General features: G+C 48.0%; 1 protein-coding gene across 2 annotated transcripts in view; it reads right to left on the bottom strand.

Annotated features, from left to right (window-relative positions):
* PRKCB (protein kinase C beta) overlaps positions 1–16163 on the bottom strand; it is a 312071-nt gene extending 295908 nt beyond the window's left edge. For both annotated transcript variants that reach the window (XM_032603893.1, XM_032603892.1), the window contains exons 1-2: positions 15773–16163; positions 14719–14750 (exon numbers count right to left, since the gene is read on the bottom strand). In XM_032603893.1, the coding sequence (XP_032459784.1) occupies positions 14719–14750; positions 15773–15945 (205 nt within the window). In that variant the 5' untranslated portion in view covers positions 15946–16163. The remainder of the gene's footprint in view (positions 1–14718; positions 14751–15772) is intronic.
* Between the last annotated feature and the right edge of the window lie 2210 nt (positions 16164–18373).

The following is an 18373-nucleotide window of genomic DNA, read 5'->3' as shown; positions in this document are numbered from 1 at the left end:
TCACGGAGTCCAGGCTTAGAATAAAGAGGAATCTCCTGTGACTCAGGAGAGCATGGTAGAGGGAAAGTAAGGGAGGTATGTAAATCCAGGTCTCCTCCCAGGTAGCTAAATGACCTTGGGCAAGCCATTCCCGTGTCCTACTTGGATAAGGCTCTCTGTAGATGGTATTTCAGTGCTGGAAGATACGGTCTATGAATCTACATAGCAACTAAATCAGTTCTGGGAAGAGGCCAAGGATGCAGGCCCACAGGGTTACTAAGAGTCAAGGAGGACACAGTTTGGAATGTTCAACCTCTAGAGAGAACCGGAAGCATGTTGTGGACCCCATAGAGCATCCCCTAGACCCTACTCACACCTGTAGGACCAGGACACTCCCTGCTGGGAGTGCTGAAGGCCGATGATCCACAGATGCATCCTCCCTGGGACTCTTCCCTTAAAGAAGAAAGCTGCCTTGCCCAAGGTAATGCCAGCTCCCCAGAGCAGCCCACAGCCAGTGCCCCACTTGTTGTGGGTCCCCACTGTTCCAATTCTGAAGGGCCATCCAGCTCAGCCATGGGATTGGCTTTTGGCCTCTATTACAAACTATTGCACTGCAGTTTAACTTCTCTCTTCCCTGCCTCCCTCCATCCCTTACAGGTGTTGTTCCCAAGAGCTCCTCCTCCCCTAAGCCACCTGTTTGTAAATCTTCATCTTTGAAGATTTACCAGCAATGATATTGGCCAGAGGCACAGGAGGAGACTGAAGTAAAAATGGAGCCTTTAGGACACTTCTCAAAGGTATTTTGAGAATTGTTTTTCAGAACTAACATTTAACAAGCAATCATATGTTCCTTGCATGCCAGGTCTCATTCAATCCACACGGCATCCTAGGAGGTGGGCTCTGTGCTGTTACCTGCATTTCACAGATGAGGAAACCAGAGATTAAAGAGGTTAAGAAAGGCACCCAAGCCCTCGAATGTGCAGCAATGGAGCTGAGGTCTGAACCCATGCCCTCGACCTCATCCCATACCACTGCAGCTCTGTGATCACACGTGCCGCACTGGATGACACGGATTCACTCACGTCTTTTTCTTTCTCAGATCTGTCCCTCCTCGAGGACAGGGGCCTCGTGCTATGAATCTTAAGCACTTAGTGTAGTGCCAAGTCCACAGCAGGACCCGGGGTGGTAGTAATGACAATACTTGGCGGTGTATTCAGTAGTGATGGTGGTATATTCGGTAGTGACGGTGGTGGTTTTCAATAGTGATGGTGGTAGTAGTCAGTGTTTCATGTGCACTAAGCCTGGGCTGTGTGCCCTTTACGTAAAGCATTTGGCCCTTTCACTTCCCGATGACTTGAGTCCTGTCATTAGGTGTAAGCGGTGAGCGCTCACTCGGGACCTACCGCAGATTCAAGGTCAGTCCAGCAGATGCACTCTGTACTGGAGCTAAGCAGTCATGAGGGCCACGTTGAAACGGGTCTATTCGGTCCCCAAAAATGCCACATGGTATATGCAGCTTCTCCCAGCAAGAGGAAGAGTCTCTTCCCCCCTCTCTTTCCTCCTTTATTTCTGGGATGGGCTTGTGTTTCCCTTTCACTCATAGAATATGGGAGCGATGACACTATGCAAGTTCTGAGCCTAGAGTTCAAGAGGCTGGGCCCCTGCTCGTGCACTGGGAATGTACCCACCACCACGTGACCAAGCTTGGGCCAGCCCACTGAAGATGAGAGACCACCTGGAGAAAGGCTCCAGGTGGCCCAGGTGTCCTAGCTGAGGCCCCAGACACGGGTGAGCCCAGCCACGAACAGCAGTCCTTGCCTAGACCAGAAGGACCACGCAGCTGAGCCAGCCCAAATTACTGACCCACAGAAACAAGAGCAAAATAAAATGGTGGTGATTGGAAGCCACTAAAGGTTTGAGGTGGTTCATTAAACACCAGATAATTGTGTCCGGTCAAATTAGGTGTTCAGTCAAACATCCAGAAGTAGAACTACCAAAAGATTCTTCCGTAGGAGAGATGACAAATAAGCAAAAGACTTTCCCAAAAGAAGGAACCGGGTGAGCTTATTCCTGACTCAAATCAAAGCGTTTGTGATGTCCACTGACAACCAGAAGCAGCAAGAATTCTGACTGGCTGGAAAACTGGAAATTCTGACAAGAACCAGATTGTTCTACCAGCTAAAAGTAAGAAGAGCGTCTCTTTATTTCACTCTAAGCAACACAAACAGACTGTGTTCTCCCCCTAACATCCCCTCCTATGTTTGATAAGATAAAGAGGTCTAGAGTTTCACCTCTCAGGTTTAAAGAAGTCAAGCTAGAGGTAAAATTGGATACACCAGCTCCAAGGAAGTCAGAGGAAACCATGGCTTTGCGGACTAGAGTAGGGTTTGCTATTCTCAACACTTACCTGTTTTCTTTTGCTCCCGAGCTGGTCAACACGCAGTTGACGCAGCCCTGTGCCCAAGCTCCGGCCACGAGAATGTGAGCAGAAGTGTTATGTGTCCCTTCCTGGCTGAAGTGGCTCTGAAATGAATGTGCTTTCTTGTGTTCCTTCTCCCCACCCACCTGCCCAGTGGAGAGTCACCTGGAGCCCTGGATGACTGGGCGGGAGGCTGCCTGACCAGCATCGCCTGCAGTGGTCTGTGCCGTGAGTGAGAAATAAATCCCTTCCTCTCAAGCCAGAGGTTTCAAGGCTTATCTGTTATAGTAGCTTTCATAGATTCTGACTAGTACCTTAGCAAATGGAGAATGTTTTAAATGCAAGCCCTAAAAGCAGTTTACGAGCTCAAGTTTTCCTGGTATTAACAAAGCTACATTACTGGGTGGGAAAACTGTCGGAATGTCCTGGCTTCTTTGTTCTACAGTTTGCAACCGATGGGCAACATTGAAATGCGAAGCAGATGTCCCCCCAAAAAGGCAAACAGCACCATCCCTCAATGGGTGACTGCAGAAGGTGCCTGTCTCCTGTACAGATTTCACTTCTGTGTGCAAAACTGAAAAAGTCCCCACTAACATTTCTCAGATTCTCAGGGACTTAAAACTATGTACTTTTTTTTTTCTTAGCCACGCCCTGTGGCTTGTGGGATCTTAGTTCCCCAAGCACGGCTTGAACCTGGGGCCTCGGCAGTGAAAGCACAGCGTCCTAACCGCTGGACCGCTAAGGAATTCCCAAAACTCTGTGCTTTTTAGCTGTTTCTGTTAAAGTGGAATACACATAACAGAAAAGTGGGTACATGTCTACAGCTCGATGGATGGTCACAATCTGAATCCACCATGTAACCAGCACCCAGATCAAGAAACAACATCGCCAGCACCCTAGTAGCCCCTCTCAGTCCCCACCAGTCCCCCTGTGGGTAATCACCATCCTAACTGCTATCGCCTATGATTACTTTCACCTGTCCCTGAACTTCAAGTGCATGGAATCATACAGAACGTACTGGCATTTTAGCTCACAGGTTGTGAGTCATCTATGCTGTGTATAGCTGGAGTCTGTCCATTTTCATTGCTGTATAGTATTCCATTATGTACCCACTATTCTACTCAGATGGCCATTTCAGTAGCCTCCAGTTTATATTACGTCAAAGGTAATTATCCTCACTCCAGTCCACCAGGGTCCCAAAGAAGGGACTTCAGTGGAGAAACTTTATCTTCACAGTGAAACATGGCCAAAGCCTGTGCCCAAAGTTAAGACTGCAGCATTCGCCTACTTCTGAAAATCACTTCTCAACAGGCTTTAATGAGGGCAATTTTTTTTTTGGTTCAAACAAAAATGACCAGAGCTTGTAAACTAGCAAGTGATACACTCTTTATAAAAATCACAGATCAAGCTATACCAAAACTAGCACCAAAAGCCAAATCCAATGACTCCCTCAATGGAGTTATCCTCCCCCATACCATTCACTCATTTAAAAAGTATCTATGAGCAACATACCATGTGCCAGGTATAGAGCCAGGTACTCCAGAAACAACAGGAATGAGACAGATGTGGTCCCCTACTCTCACGAAACTTACATTCTTGTGGGGAAGACAAACACCAAAACACTCAAATAAATATACAATTAGGAAATGTAAAAGTGACAAGGGGTTATGAGACTACAAGGGGGAACGTGATTTGGAAGATCAGGGAAGGCTTCTCTGAAAAAGTGACATTTGAGCTAACTTCTGAAGGAGAAGTAGGATGGCGAGTAGGGGAAGAGGAAAGGGAAGAGAGATTCAAGCTGAAGACAGAGCAGGTGCAAAAGCCCCAGGCTGGGCAGGGCTGTGTCCTACTGAGAAAGACCACCAGTTGGGTCTTCAACCAGAAAGTTGAAATGCAAGTGGAAGCGTGGTACAAGGGGAGGACTGTGAAGGCCCAGATCAGGCAACCTTGTAACTGGTGTTAAGGATTCTGGACTTAACCCTGGGAAAAAGAGAGCCAGCCACCAAAACACAGACCTCTAACCAAATAGAAAATGGTCCCTCACCACCCTACTATGCCAATCCTGCATCCCTAAGTGTACTGGTGGCCCAGATAGACTTATTAATGCCCCCAACCATACATTTTGCCACGCACAAACAAAATCCAGATAACTATCAAAATTCTCATTTGCCGCTTTGCCTAAACTGTAAAGAATGATGCCCGCCCCCCCCCCCGCCTTTAGGGAGGGAAGGTCTTCAAAATAGGGCTATTCATAAAACTCCATCACAAGAGACAGTCCTGCAGAGCTCACCCTCTACCTTCACCCACATTATTAGCTAGCTTCTTCAACCCAAAAGAGCACATGAACATCCCACGCAGAGACTGAGGGGACCCCCAAATTTTAAAGGTGAACTGGTCAGAAATCTATTTGAAGTTGAAACGCCATCAACACGTTTCCAAAATGAAGCAGCAGGTGGGGCAATCACAGATTTCAATTCAGCTTTCTGAGGTTTCCCACAAAATTAAAGCATCAAAACCCAGGAAATTGTAGCACAGAGAGCACTGCGCTCACCATGTTCAAATCACGTCTCTGATGGCAGCTGATCCCTCCTCCCTCAGATCCACTGTCAGTTTCCCTGCGTGCTCTTGGCCACGGCACGTAGGCACATTCATTCTCGCATCATGTCCTTGACTCAGGAGCATTCATCCTGCCTCCCAAGACTGTAAACTCAGTAAGGACAAGACAGTGCCCAGCCCTAGAAATCATGGCAATGGCCCTGTTTATCAAGTACTCACTGTATGTCAGGCAAGGTGCTCAGGAAACACCTGCCGTGTGCCCTATAAACTAGGTTCTGTCACCGCCTTTGTCCTCTGGAAGAACCACAGGTTCAAAGAGTTTAAGTAACATGTTCAAGGTCCCATAGCAAGAAGCCAAGACTTATACCCATGCCTTTCTGTCTCCAAAGCACAAATTCTTCACACGGTGCAGCATGTGCTCAATAAACACGAGCTGGGTGCGTGATAGCAGGAGAGAAGGAGAAAAGGAGTGGGAGGATTCCTTCTAGAGAAAAAAATCGCTTCTGTGGCCCTCTACGATGAAGGATGCAGTGAAGAGCAATATCCCTATTGTTAGAACCATAAAAATAACCCAGTAACCATCTCCCAAAATAGGACAATCAACAGTATGACTGACACGAAAGTCCAAACGTCTCTTTAGGATGTGAAAAACGGCAGCAGCCCCTAGATGCTCTGGGAACGCTCCCCCGCTGCTTCTAAGTGGTCACTTCCGCTCCTCTTACCTGACTTCCAACCCTACCAGCCTGGAATTTCAGGATCTGAGTCACGGCAATTATGGTTTCAGAATGCATCTCATGCTCTTTTTTCAAACATTTGGCCATTTCACTCACCCACACACATCCCGCGCGACAGCAGTGACAACAGCCACTTCCTAGTCACTACGCTGCCTTCACGAGGTCCAGACCCCCGACAGGACGTTCCCCTCCCACCAGCTCATCCCTCACACACCCTCCTTCCTGTTCCCCGCATGAGCCCCTTTCTCTCCTCCTGGGCTCCACTTGTTGCTGTCCTCTGCCCGAAACACCCTCCCCGGCCCCCGCCCCCGTGTCGATCTGGGAACTCCTACTCCTGCTGGAAGATTGTTCCCAAATGTCAGCTCCTGTGTGGAATCTTCTCCACCCCTCCTAGGAGTAAGGACGTCATTCAAAGCTTTTTCACACCCTCGGTGTAACACTTCTCATTTATGTACCAGAAGTAATTGGCCATGTGCTATTCTCCCCTCAAAAGACGAGGGAGATTTTCAAGGGCAAGCATGGTGTCTTATTTCTCTCCAAAGCCCATATTGGAACCTGACATTATACAATATATTTCTTCTAAGTTACTTGTTAATTGCTATTCTTCTACTAAAATGTATTAATTGCTATTCTTCTACCAAACGTCTCTGAGGGCAGGGATTCTGTCTTGTTCACCGCTCTAGTTCCAGTGCTTAGAACAGTACCTGATACATGGTAGGCACTCAATAAATATTGACTGAATGAATGGACAGATGGACAGATGGCTAGATGGATGTGGAAATGGATGGATGGATGGATGGATGAAGAGATGGATGATGGATGGAAAAACAACTGGGTGGACAGAGGAATGGATTGGTGGGTGAGTGGGAAGATGGATGGATAGATGGATGGTTGGATAAAGGCAGGAGCATGTTTCACCAGCCCAGGGTCACAAAGCCATGGAGAAACAAAGCCAGGAGAGGAAATCAGGTCTGTTTGATATTTGAACCTTCATTCTCAGGCCCCATTTTTACTGCCTATCTAGAAGCCCAAAGTTTGGTCACTGGCCAGTGGCAAGGTAAAGGAAGAGTCTAGAATCGCCCCCAGGAACATGGTTACTGTTGAGCAAGGTTAATTTCCATTTACTTAGCAAATGCCAAGACTCAATAAGGGGGATCAGAACCCTCCTAGTCTGGGTCTGAGTTCCCCTTCTGACCGGGTAGGGCAAATTTCTGCATGTGGGCTGAGGGAAAAAGAGACCTCCAAGAGATACAAACAAGCAGGCCTAGGACAATGAAAAGGTAACAACAACAGCAACAGTAACAACGGTAATATTAAAAGACTGACACGCCTAAATAAAGGCTACCGTCTCTTCCAGAGCCTGCGGTTGCTGTGCTTTTCAACCCTCTGCAACACAGAGCTTCCTTCCAACACCAAACATTTCCAGGGAAGACACTGAACTCCCCTTCCCTACTCACAAGGAGGAAACGCCAGTAGGAAACCAGGCCCAGAGGTAGAAAAGCATAAGCCTCAACGTTAGGTAAAAGTGGGTGACTGGTAGAAATGAACACATCTTTAAGTTTCCTAATTCCCTGTAGTCCCTTTATAATAAAAACAATAAAGAACATTTACGAAGTACCAGATTTGCATTAGAGAGACTGAGACTTTCTCCTTGAAGGAATCAGAAAAATGGAAAGAGAATTGACAAAGGATCTTTTTTCTACGTGTGAGTCAATGCTGCTTATTGTGAAACTACTTAAAAATTATCTTCCAAATAAGAGAAGACACGCTGCCTAAACCAATGGAATGAATGGTTGCAGAAAATCAGACACGGACCAGGATGAGGAAGGTATTCAGGAGAAAATGCAAGGAATCCTGTGCCCCTGTAAACTGGCTTTCAGCTCACAAATGCCTTTCACTGATAGATTTGCTCTCTCTCTGTTTTTTAATTGAAGTAGAGTTGATTTACAATGTTGCGTTAGTTTCTGGCGTACAGCAGAGTGACTCAGTTATACACTTTAATATCTTGTAATAAACTATAATGGAAAAGAATTTCTGTGTGTATACACATATATATGTATAACTGCTCTCTCTTTTTATTTATTCTCAGTCTATTGCCTCAGGCTTGCCCCTCCACCTCTGAAATGATCTGATTTTTCTCCTTTAGAGCAGCCACCTCGAACTGCAACCCCTGAACAAAAAGGAAGTCAGCTCATTATGAGTTATTAGCTAAGAGGAGATGACGTTCTCTGTCTGTCAACTGAGAAAGAAGCCATCTTAACATAACTGTCTAATTCTACTAAATATTCATCCTTACTTGCAACCATGGCACAAATAAAGATTCAGGGCTTCTCCACAGAATGTCACAGAGATAAGACCTCCTGCGCATCTTTATCCAGGTTATAAGCAGCTTCACAATACAGATTTTTAGCTCTGGCTCCTTGACAACTCAGACTTTCTCCAATTACCTCAAAGAATGAGAAGTTGTCTGTTTTTTGTTTTTTGTTTTTGTTTCTGTGCGGCATGTGGGATCTTAGTTCCCTGACCAGGGGTCGAACCCGAGCCCCCTGCATTGGAAGCGCAGAGTCTTCACCACTGGACTGGCAGGGAAGTCCCTGGTTTTTGTTTTTAATTCCCAGGCCAAAGAATTCCCTGACTCCACCCCAACCCTTACATAGGTTAGCATCCCCTACACATTCCCATAGCACCCTGTACATTTCCTTCTAAGTACTTAACAAGAGTGAAATTAAATATTGGTGCAATGCTTTGTAGACTGTCTCATCTCCCCCCCATTACACTGTAAGCTCCGCGACAATAAGGATCCTCTCAATCTCATTCACCCTTGTATTCCTGCCATCTAACATAACTCCTGACACAGAGAGCTTAATGAGTGAATATTTTTTGGAAGGATGGATGGATGCATGGACAAATAGAGGTATGTGGTAAATATACAAATTTCCTACCAGATTGTCAAGCAGCCATCACACCTCCAAATACCACATGTAAACATTGTGATTTTTATATACTCTATAAAAAAGCTATCACACAATTTCAATGGAGAGATAGGTTGAGTGAAGTCAAAGAATCCTTGAGATTAGATCAAATGCCAAGAATAAGGGACCAAGCTTTTGAACACATCAGCCAGAGATGATGAACTGTTCAGCTGATCCCCCTCCCCACCCAAGAATTAATTGGACTGCAAAGACAAAAGACCAGAGGATTAAAAACTGTACTTAATAATTTAACGACCTGTAGCTGAAAAGCATCAAAAGGAGATGCATAATCTCAAAATTGTGACGTACTGATCTATTTGCGTGTGTGTGCACGTGTGTGTGTGCATGTGTGGAGAAAGAAAGAGACAGACAGAGGAAAGAGGACCCCAACAGCAAGAACGTGTACAATTTATTTTCAAACCTTTGGTTTACCTTTTGACCAGTTAACTTCTCTATATCTTTTTCTTTATTGACCCAGATACACTATAAACATGCTATATCTGGTTCTGGGCAGTACCTGAAGTATCACTGGTACTCAGAAATAATATATTTTTTAATGAGTTTCTAATAACTGGTATATCATATCAACTAGATTTTCAAAGGTCATATTTTCCATATTTACTTGGAAAGGCATTCTGTTGCCCAGTGACAAAGCTTCAAGCTTTCTCTGAGTGTTCTACAGCTCAAAAGGAATTGGCTGTTGCCTCTTCAACAAATCAACCCTCCTTCTTGCTAAGACCCAGCATTAACCTATCCTTAAAATTTTTTTATTTCATTTGGGACTTTGAGCCCCAAATCCCACTTCAGGTGGAAAAAATTAAAAAGTCAAACCAACAAACACAAATTTAAAAAGCCTCTGCCTTTTATCCACATGGAACCCCCAGGACACATTAAGAAGAGCCAAGAGATAAGTGGAGTCTCACTCACAGGCCTCTGGGATCTGCTTCCGAGAAGGGAGGGAAGTGGAATAATAGAGGCTTGACTGCACACAAAAAAGGCCCTATTTATGATTCTACTGAGAAAGTTCAACCTGAAATTCAGGATATCATAGTTCCTAGGGAAAAATATGCCAAAAATAAAATGAACCTTCAATTCATCTTTGACTACTGTTTTTAAAAAGTACATATTCTAATCTCAAAGTGTTAACTAAAGACTAAAATAAACTTGTATCCTGTAAAGTCGATGTTGATGAAACTAGCAATGGTTGTATTCATGCAAAACTTTGGGGATTTTTAAGAATAATGTCTATTGGGCTTCCCTGGTGGCGCAGTGGTTGAGAGTCCGCCTGCCGATGCAGGGGACGCGGGTTCGTGACCCGGTCTGGGAAGATCCCACATGCCGCAGAGCGGCTGGGCCCGTGAGCCATGGCCGCTGAGCCTGCGCGTCCAGAGCCTGTGCTCCGCAACGGCAGAGGCCACAACAGTGAGAGGCCCGTGTACCGCAAAAAAAAAAAAAAAAAAAAAGAAGAATGTCTATTAGAAGGCTTAAAAAAGCACAGGGAACTATATTCAATATCCTGGGATAAACCATAATGGAAAAGAATGTGTAAAACAAGAATGTCTCTATGTGTGTAACTGAGTCACTTTGCTGTACAGCAGAGATTGGCACAGCACTGTCAATCAACTCTACTTCAATTAAAAAAATAAAATTTAAAAAAAGAAGGCTTAAAAACTTGTTTTCTAATCTATACAAGAAAGGAAAGAGCTGGTTTACTCATTATAGTCATCAATGCTAGGTCTACATAGTCAGAAAATTAGTGCACTGGGGTTCTTCTAGAGGGTCCATGGCAAGTTTAGATTTTTCTCACAAGAAGGGTGAAAAAAGACAATCTAAACAAGCTGGCTCTCTGGGGCTAGACTCACTGGTGTCACTTAAAGTCTATGAAGAAACATACCAAAGAAGAAACCCATCTAAATACACGAAAGAGACATAGTCATTTAATGAGTTCCCAAATTAACTCTCTCCTCTTTTGACACAGTTTCCTACAGCTAATCAAGTAATAATGATCATCTCACTTAGAGTTATCGATAGTGGATATTTCTCTTGTACCACCTCATTACTCCTCACCACAACCCTATGAGGTAGGTACTATTAGCCCATTTCACAGATGAGAAGACCGAGGCCACTACAAATGGATGACTTGCCCAAGTTCACACAGTAAGTAGGTGGCAGAGCACAGATTCAAACCCAGTTCTGACTCCAATCCCATGCTAGGAATTCTGAATCCCTATATTTTATTGTCTCCCTATTTTTAATTAAGTGACTTCCTTAAAAATTTTTTTTTTCTCTCTGCCCAACTGTAGAAGTTTCTTTGGGCAAGAGCCTAATTCCACCCAAAGCCTTGTCTTAATTACAATGACAGCACAAATGTTGGTCCGTGGCTCCTCTAAAGAATGCCACAGGGCTTCCCTGGTGGCGCAGTGGTTGAGAGTCCGCCTGCCGATGCAGGGGACACGGGTTCGTGCCCCGGTCCGGGAAAGATCCCACATGCCATAGAGTGGCTGGGCCCGTGAGCCGTGGCCACTGAGCCTGCGCGTGCGGAGCCTGTGCTCTGCAACGGGAGAGGCCACAGCAGTGAGGGGCCCGCGTACCGCAAAAAAAAAAAAAAAAAAAGAATACCACAGAGAGAAGTCTGCCTTGCTTATCTGAGCAGTCCTATTTCTAATCCAGAATTTAGGGGGTTTCATAATAGAGATTCTCAGCTCCAGTCCCCTGTCACCAGAGACATCCTTAAACTACCTCACAGAGAATGGTTTTATAGAAAATACAGAGTGGAAACAAAAAGGGAGAAATTATGTAGCAGTCAATCTAGAGTTCTGTACAAAAGCAAGAAAGTCTATTCTTAAACTCCCCTGAGCACACAGAAATCCACAATCTCCCATGGCTTACGGACTTCCCATCCTTCCTCTCTCAAGCCATCTCAGCACCCCCAATTTCCATGGCAGCACCATAGGGCACGGGGCTCAGTGGTTTCTTTGCCTTATGATCATCCTACACAACTCCTACCCAAGAAAGGCAGGGACTAGATCCTCTTTCCACTTCTACTTTTTTTTTTTTTTTTTTTTGCAGTACGCGGGCCTCTCTCTCACTGCTGTGGCCTCTCCCGTTGCGGAGCACAGGCTCCGGACACGCAGGCTCAGCGGCCATGGCTCACGGGCCCAGCCGCTCCACGGCACGTGGGATCCTCCCGGACCGGGGCACGAACCCGCGTCCCCTGCATCGGCAGGCGGACTCTCAACCACTGCGCCACCAGGGAAGCCCTCCACTTCTACTTTTGAAATGGAAACCCCCCCACCATAGCTTTTATCTGGGAACATGGCTACCTGAAATTAACCTTACATTTCCCGCATACTCCTTTGCAGCAAGGTGTGGGTATGTGATTAAGTTCTAGCTAATAGCATATAGGCAGAAGTAAGAGGCAACTTCCAGGACAGTGAGCATGTGTCCTTCACCTTTCTGTACCTTTCCTCCTCCTGCTGGCTGAAATAAGGCTGTGATGACTGGAGAGTCCAGCATCCTTCTTGGACTCTGAAATGATTTTCACTCCTGGGATAGTAGAGCAGAAAACTGAAAGGAACATAGCACCTTGGGCTCTGAACTTCTGACTTTGGTGAGAGAATAAACCCGTATGTATTTTCTATAACATACTGATCCCGTTTTAATTAGATTCACTTTAAGAGGAAAAATGTGGTACAAAAATGCTCAGATAAGGAACTCCTCTCTGATTTCAAAACCAGTCCCAGGTAGCTCTGAGCACATCTGAGGAAGCATGAGATCCTAAGCATCTCGATTTCAAGGGCTGTCAATTTGCCCCTTCCCCTCTCTCGCTCCTTCTCACTCCAGCCCAAATGGAATTTACTACCAAAGCAGTGACACAGGGCGACCAGCCGTTCACAGCTGGATTTAGACTCTCACCTGGCAGCCAGTTCCATAGCAAAGCAACCCTGCAGAGCCAGTCTCCTCTCACACCAGCTGCCCCACCACTGGGTTACTTTGGAGACAATCATAGGAGCTGATACTTTCTGAGTGCTTAGTCTGTGCTGAACTCTGGTCCAAGCACCTTATATACTGTAACAACTTGGAGCCACTCGGCAATTTTTTAAGGTAGGTATTGTTACATGGACCCATTTTATACGCAAGGAGCCTGAGGTACAGAGAGGCTAAGTAAAATGGCTGGGAAGTCTCAAGTCAAGATTCAAACTCACAGTGGTAGCCTGATAGCCTGTGCACATGTTCACTACCCTACACTGCCTCTCAGGAAGAGGAGAAAAAGGCAATAAAAAAAAAAATTTAAACATGCCTACCTCTAAAGCTGCCATATTTCATTAGAAACTTTAATTCTGCTTTACTCACCGCACCAGAAAATGCCTACCATTTTCCTGGCTTTGAAAAAACAGATCTGCTGTTTCAGATGTGTCATTACCTGCACACTGAGAAGTTAACTTTCCCAACCGTTAATAACTGCAGAGCAGGTGGGACAGGAAAGCAGCAATAAAAATGTTCAAAAATCACCCCTGACCTCAACAAGAGACAAAGACAGAAACCGATTCATGGAAGTGAGAGGTAACCTCAAAGATCTTCTACGTGTCCCCACACTTCTAAGGCACCCCTGGCATTCTGCTTAAGGGGTCAAAGTTCTAGAAAACAATCCAACCATGTGCACCAAGGCTGAAATTATTGCCATTTAAAGGAACGTGGGAAGTCCTCTGGTGCAGTGCGTGAAACTGGGGCTCCAAACCTTGGTAAAAGAGGGCAGGGGTTGGGGGTCTACGAGGCTCACTGGCTGAGCGGGCTCTGCCCAGATCTCAGGTGAGAGGTCATATAAGTCTCCGAAGAAACCAGTGCCACACTGCCAGCACTCTACATAACTGACAGTGCCACTCACTCTCATCAGGGATCACTTTACTTTTCTCTGGAGGGTGGAGGTGCTACAACAGAACTGTCAGTCAGTGCTAAGTCACATCTCAGACTCTTTAACATTCAAATGTTTTCTTCCCCTGATCTAAACCCAGATCGCCAGGGCAATCAACTTGCCCCTAAGACACTCCCCAGAAATGTGATATTTCTCACCAAACTCAACCACGTGGACCTGGTCTAAAATGGGGGAAAGGGGGGACCTTCCAGACCAGAGGTTGCAAACTCAAATGCCTTACAGGGGCCAAAAATGGGTGAAGCAGGCCTGGTTGGGATCGACTGAGACAAAATGGTGCAGCACGTGCACCGTGTCCACAAAAACTGCTGCTCTCAGCTCCAAATGATGGTTCTAAAAAGAAAGTGGGACCAATGCTCAGCAAACTTGAAGCTGCAAAGTCAGATACTTTGTGAAATCTCCCAGTTCTAAAATGTTGGCATCAAATTCAAAACATGTTTGACACCCTAAGGGCTAAACAAAACTACAGATGATTTGGCATCTGGAGAGCAAATCTGCAACCACAGACGGCCGAGTCACCACTAGGTTGGGCATCCCTGGCTAGGGTCAAGGATCTCAAACCCGATGCAAAGATCCAGGTAACCAGTCACTTGGAGTCCTTCCTGTATCTAGCCAGAAGAGAGAAAGGGCAATTTAAACCAGGATCTGAGAAGCACCCCAAATGGAACCACTTCTTTCAGAGAGGGAGGAGGCCCAGGGGACAACCACAGTCGCCTTCCTAGGGGATACACCATCTGCAGAGGCAGGGGCCACCTGTAGAGACCTCTATGAGGCAGGGGAAGTGGAAGAACACATGAACAGGAATTGGGGGGGTATCTCAAGAAGAAGTGGCCAGGCAGGATAGGTTCAGGAGAACCTATTTTGACTCTTCTGATGCTGGTTAGGGAGAAAGGATGGATGTACATCCTTGGCCAGCTGAGCCTCCCAGCTCCACTGGTCCTTCCTGGATGGAGCATCTCTGCCCCATGTACGCACACCACTTTTAAAGACCTTTCTGTGGTGAACTCCTAGTTTGGGAGGTCACTCTGACAAATGTAATTCCTTCACTCTGCCTATCTCAGTCACTTCCAGAAAGTCTTTTTCACCTTCTCCTCCGGCAAACAGCATCCTTAGAACCCCACAGCCTACCTTGGCACTGGAATCCTTGCTTCCCGAAGCCCCTGCAAAAGCAGAAGGAGACATGTCAGGCAGCCCGAGGGGCCCAGCCACCAGTTAGTTCCCCCCCAGAGTCACCCCACTTCCCCCTGCTCCCCTAGCCCAGGTGCAACCTCCCAGCCACAGGCGGGTGCCCAAGAGTCTTCCGCCTCTGGGGGGGAGGGGGTAGGTGGGAGCTCAGCGGTAACCTCCACCTCCCCTCAAAAGGCAGAAGAGAGGAGGCTGCGACCACCAGGTGGCGGGGTAGGGGGAGCGTTTCCGTCTTGGTGGGAGGCGGCGGACAGGCGGGAGTTCTGCCCACAGAGATGCCCTCGGGGAAAGAGAAAAAGACGCATTGAGTGGGAGGATGGGAGAGCCCCCGCGGCGATGGCATTCCCTGAGGGACTGGAAGGGAGCGAGGACTCCCCATGCCTAGAGGGACCGGGGAGCGGAGAGTCCCCGCAGTGATGTGAAGGGGGGAAACTGAAGAGTGGAAAGGGGAACCCAGGCCCTCAGGGAGAAGCAAGAGATAACACGGGGCGCTGCCCCCGGAGACACAGAGGAGGAGGAAAGAATGCCTCATGCCTGCAGGGAGACGGAGAAAGGACACCCAGGGCGCTGCCCCCAGAAAGGAGGGAAGGGATGAGGGTGCCTCGAGCCCGGAAGGAGACAGAGAGATAGGGAACCCCGCACGAGAGGGCACTCGAGGCGCTGCCCTCCCGGGGAGGGACAGCGGAGCCCTGAGCCCTGTGGAGAAAGGGCGCCCGCGCCGCGACCCCTAGGCGCTCCGAGGCAGCTGGGAGGAAGAGAGGGCACGAGGCACCGCGCGATCGGCTGTCTGGGACCCCGGGGAGCGGGAAGCCGCAGGACTGTCCACGGGGGAGTCAGGGACAGAAGGGTCCGGAGCGGGAGCCCGGGATCTGGGGCCGCGGCGGGGCTTATCCTCCCTCGGAGGCGCGGGGGGCGCGGAGGACGCGAAGAGGGGGTCCCCGCGCGCGGCGCTACCCTCGGAGCCCCGGGAAGGTGCCCTGAGCCGGCGCGTTCTCACCAGATGAAGTCGGTGCAGTGGCTGCAGAAGGTGGGCTGCTTGAAGAAGCGGGCTGTGAATTTGTGGTTCTTCACCTCGTGCACGTTCTTCTGCCGGAGGGCGCCTTTGCGGGCGAAGCGCACCGTGCTCTCCTCGCCCTCGCTCGGCGGCGGCCCCGCAGCCGGGTCAGCCATCTTGCGCGCGGGGAGCGGGAGCCCGAGAGGTGCCGGCCAGGGGCCGCGGTAGCGCGGGCTGCGGGCCCGGGAGGCGCGGGAGAAGGCGGCCGCTCTGCCGCCCGGGGCGGCGGACGCTTCCCCTGCGCCGGCTCTGGCGGCCGCGGCGCGCGGAGCTGGGGCTGTCACTCGCCCAGCTGCAGCCACTCGACCAGCTGCGCTTGGCACCGCCGGCCCCAGCGGCGGGGGAGGGAGGCGGAGCCGCGGGAAGACCCCGCCTCCCTCATTTGCATCGCCCCCAGGCTCCGCCCAGAGCCGCCAGCTGCTTTACATACTGGCACCCCGAGGCTGCCGGCCTCCCAGAGAAGCGTTCTCAGCCGCAGCGCTGCGACGCGGGGACCGCAGCCAGGGACCGCCAGACCTGAGCCTCCCCCGCTACCTCGTCCTCGGCCTGGGTTGCATGAAGGCGATGAGCACCTTGGGTGCGCCCCGGGGGAAACGAGAACGGGGGCTGAGGCCTGCGGGGGTAGAGGGTGGAAAGGGTGGGTGCGACGGTTTCCACCCAGGCCTCTGCAGAGGCTGGTACCCATCCACCCCGTATCCGTGCCATTTGTCATTCTGCACGCGTCTCCTAGAGGGATGGGCTACCGCTGTCACTCATTCGGAAAGGCCTGTGGCTCCACACACTTACACACACATACGCACACACTACTGCAGAGGGAGGGGAGGGGCAATCCTTACTTTATATATACACATCTAACTCCACCACAAAGACAATTCTTGGCTTTGCTTGCCTGACCATTTAGAAGAAAACTCCCTACCTTCTGTCCATCCCCTCCACAAAGAGACTCAGTTTCCTCAGCTGTGATATGGGGTCATTAAAGGGCGTGGGGAGAAATTTAAGAGGCCAGTATTTCCTCAACTTTCATTCATTCTTGACCCATCTTCACAAATGCTGGTAATACTTGTGCACCATCTAGAAAAAAATCTCTATCTAGTTTCTGAGTTCAAATAGCAAGACGTATCCTTACTATGAAAATCTCTCCAGATGCTGCCACTTGCCCAAAACACCAGCATCTGAGGCCTTCTTTTGTTTGTTAAGGGAGATTTACAAATTTTAGAGAGATGTTAAAGACATTAACATCCAACTGGGACTCTCTCCTGGATGGAATCTGAAGGATGGAAAGGTAGCCAAAAGAGTAATAATTGTCTACGTAAACAATGCTGTGTGATTTAGTGTCCCGTCCACACACTGCATCTAAATGTCCCCCCACCATGCCCCACACTCCAGGAACACATTGCTGCATTAGACTATGAACTCCTGCACTAGACCTAGGCTCTGAGAGCAGGCTCTGCTCACCATTGTGTCACCTTGCACCTAGCTCTGTGCCTGACACCTTCTCAGAGCTCAATAAATATTGGTTGAATAAGTGAGTAATTGTGTGAACAAGTGAGTGAATGAAAACTTAAAGGACATTACCCCTACCCCCAACCCGTGTCCAGTAGGTGTTCAATAATAATAAACATCAGGTGCTAAGTGGGTGTCACAGGTACTTGCAGTGTCTTATTTAGACCTCCCAACAACCCTGTGTAGGTCTAGTAACTTTCATGATGGATAAAGACACGGAAGCTCAGAGTGTTTAAGATAGACCCCCGAAGTCACATTGTTGTTGAGTGGTGGTTAAACCTGCCTAAGTACAAAGCATACTGGTGACAAAAGGGTGAAGGAAGACAGGATGGAATTGAACCAGCTACACTGAACTTCTGCCTAATGAAGCTCAGGTCCTACTAGGATGATTTTGCCTGGAAGCTGCTGAGTCTAAGTCGTTATTAAGTGGCATGTGGAGAGCAATGGCTGTCATAATAGAATGTCCTTTTCCTACGTAGTAACTCAAAGGAAACAAGGAAAAAATAGCATTCACTTTTAAGGTTGACTTGTTTGGGAAACTGGACGTGCCTGTCTATTATTAGTCCTTTAAGAGGCCCCATCATCTCCCAGGGAAGCTTGTGAAAACATCCCAGGAGACATTGCTGCTGAAGTAGATTTTCTTTGAACTGATGAGCTGGAAGCTTGAAGCCCACATCCTGCCTTTTGAACCAAGAGCTCTGGATGACTTTGGTCTGTAACAACAAACAGTACTTCATGGGGCCTGGGCCTAAAGATGCAAGGGCTGGTAGATCCTGAAGAACCACTCAATTCCTGGAGGGGCTGCACCATCTGAATGTGAGGAACACAGTTCCCATTGGACCCAGATTCTATAGGGCAGGGGTCTCGAACTTGTGGCCCTTGGACACATTCTTTTAGCCAGCCCAGTGAACATTTATTTTTTGGTTCACCTTGGTAGAATTTCACCTAAATATCCAGATTCTGACTTCTCTAGGAAAAAAAGTTATGATTACATGGAGCCTGCATTCCTCTACTTCCTCATTCATTTGTTTACTCATTCAG

The sequence above is a fragment of the Phocoena sinus genome, chromosome 15, assembly GCF_008692025.1.
Source record: "Phocoena sinus isolate mPhoSin1 chromosome 15, mPhoSin1.pri, whole genome shotgun sequence".
Lineage (NCBI taxonomy): Eukaryota > Metazoa > Chordata > Mammalia > Artiodactyla > Phocoenidae > Phocoena > Phocoena sinus.
The sequence above is the reverse complement of the archived record's forward strand: the minus strand, read 5'-3'. Positions and strand labels throughout refer to the sequence as shown.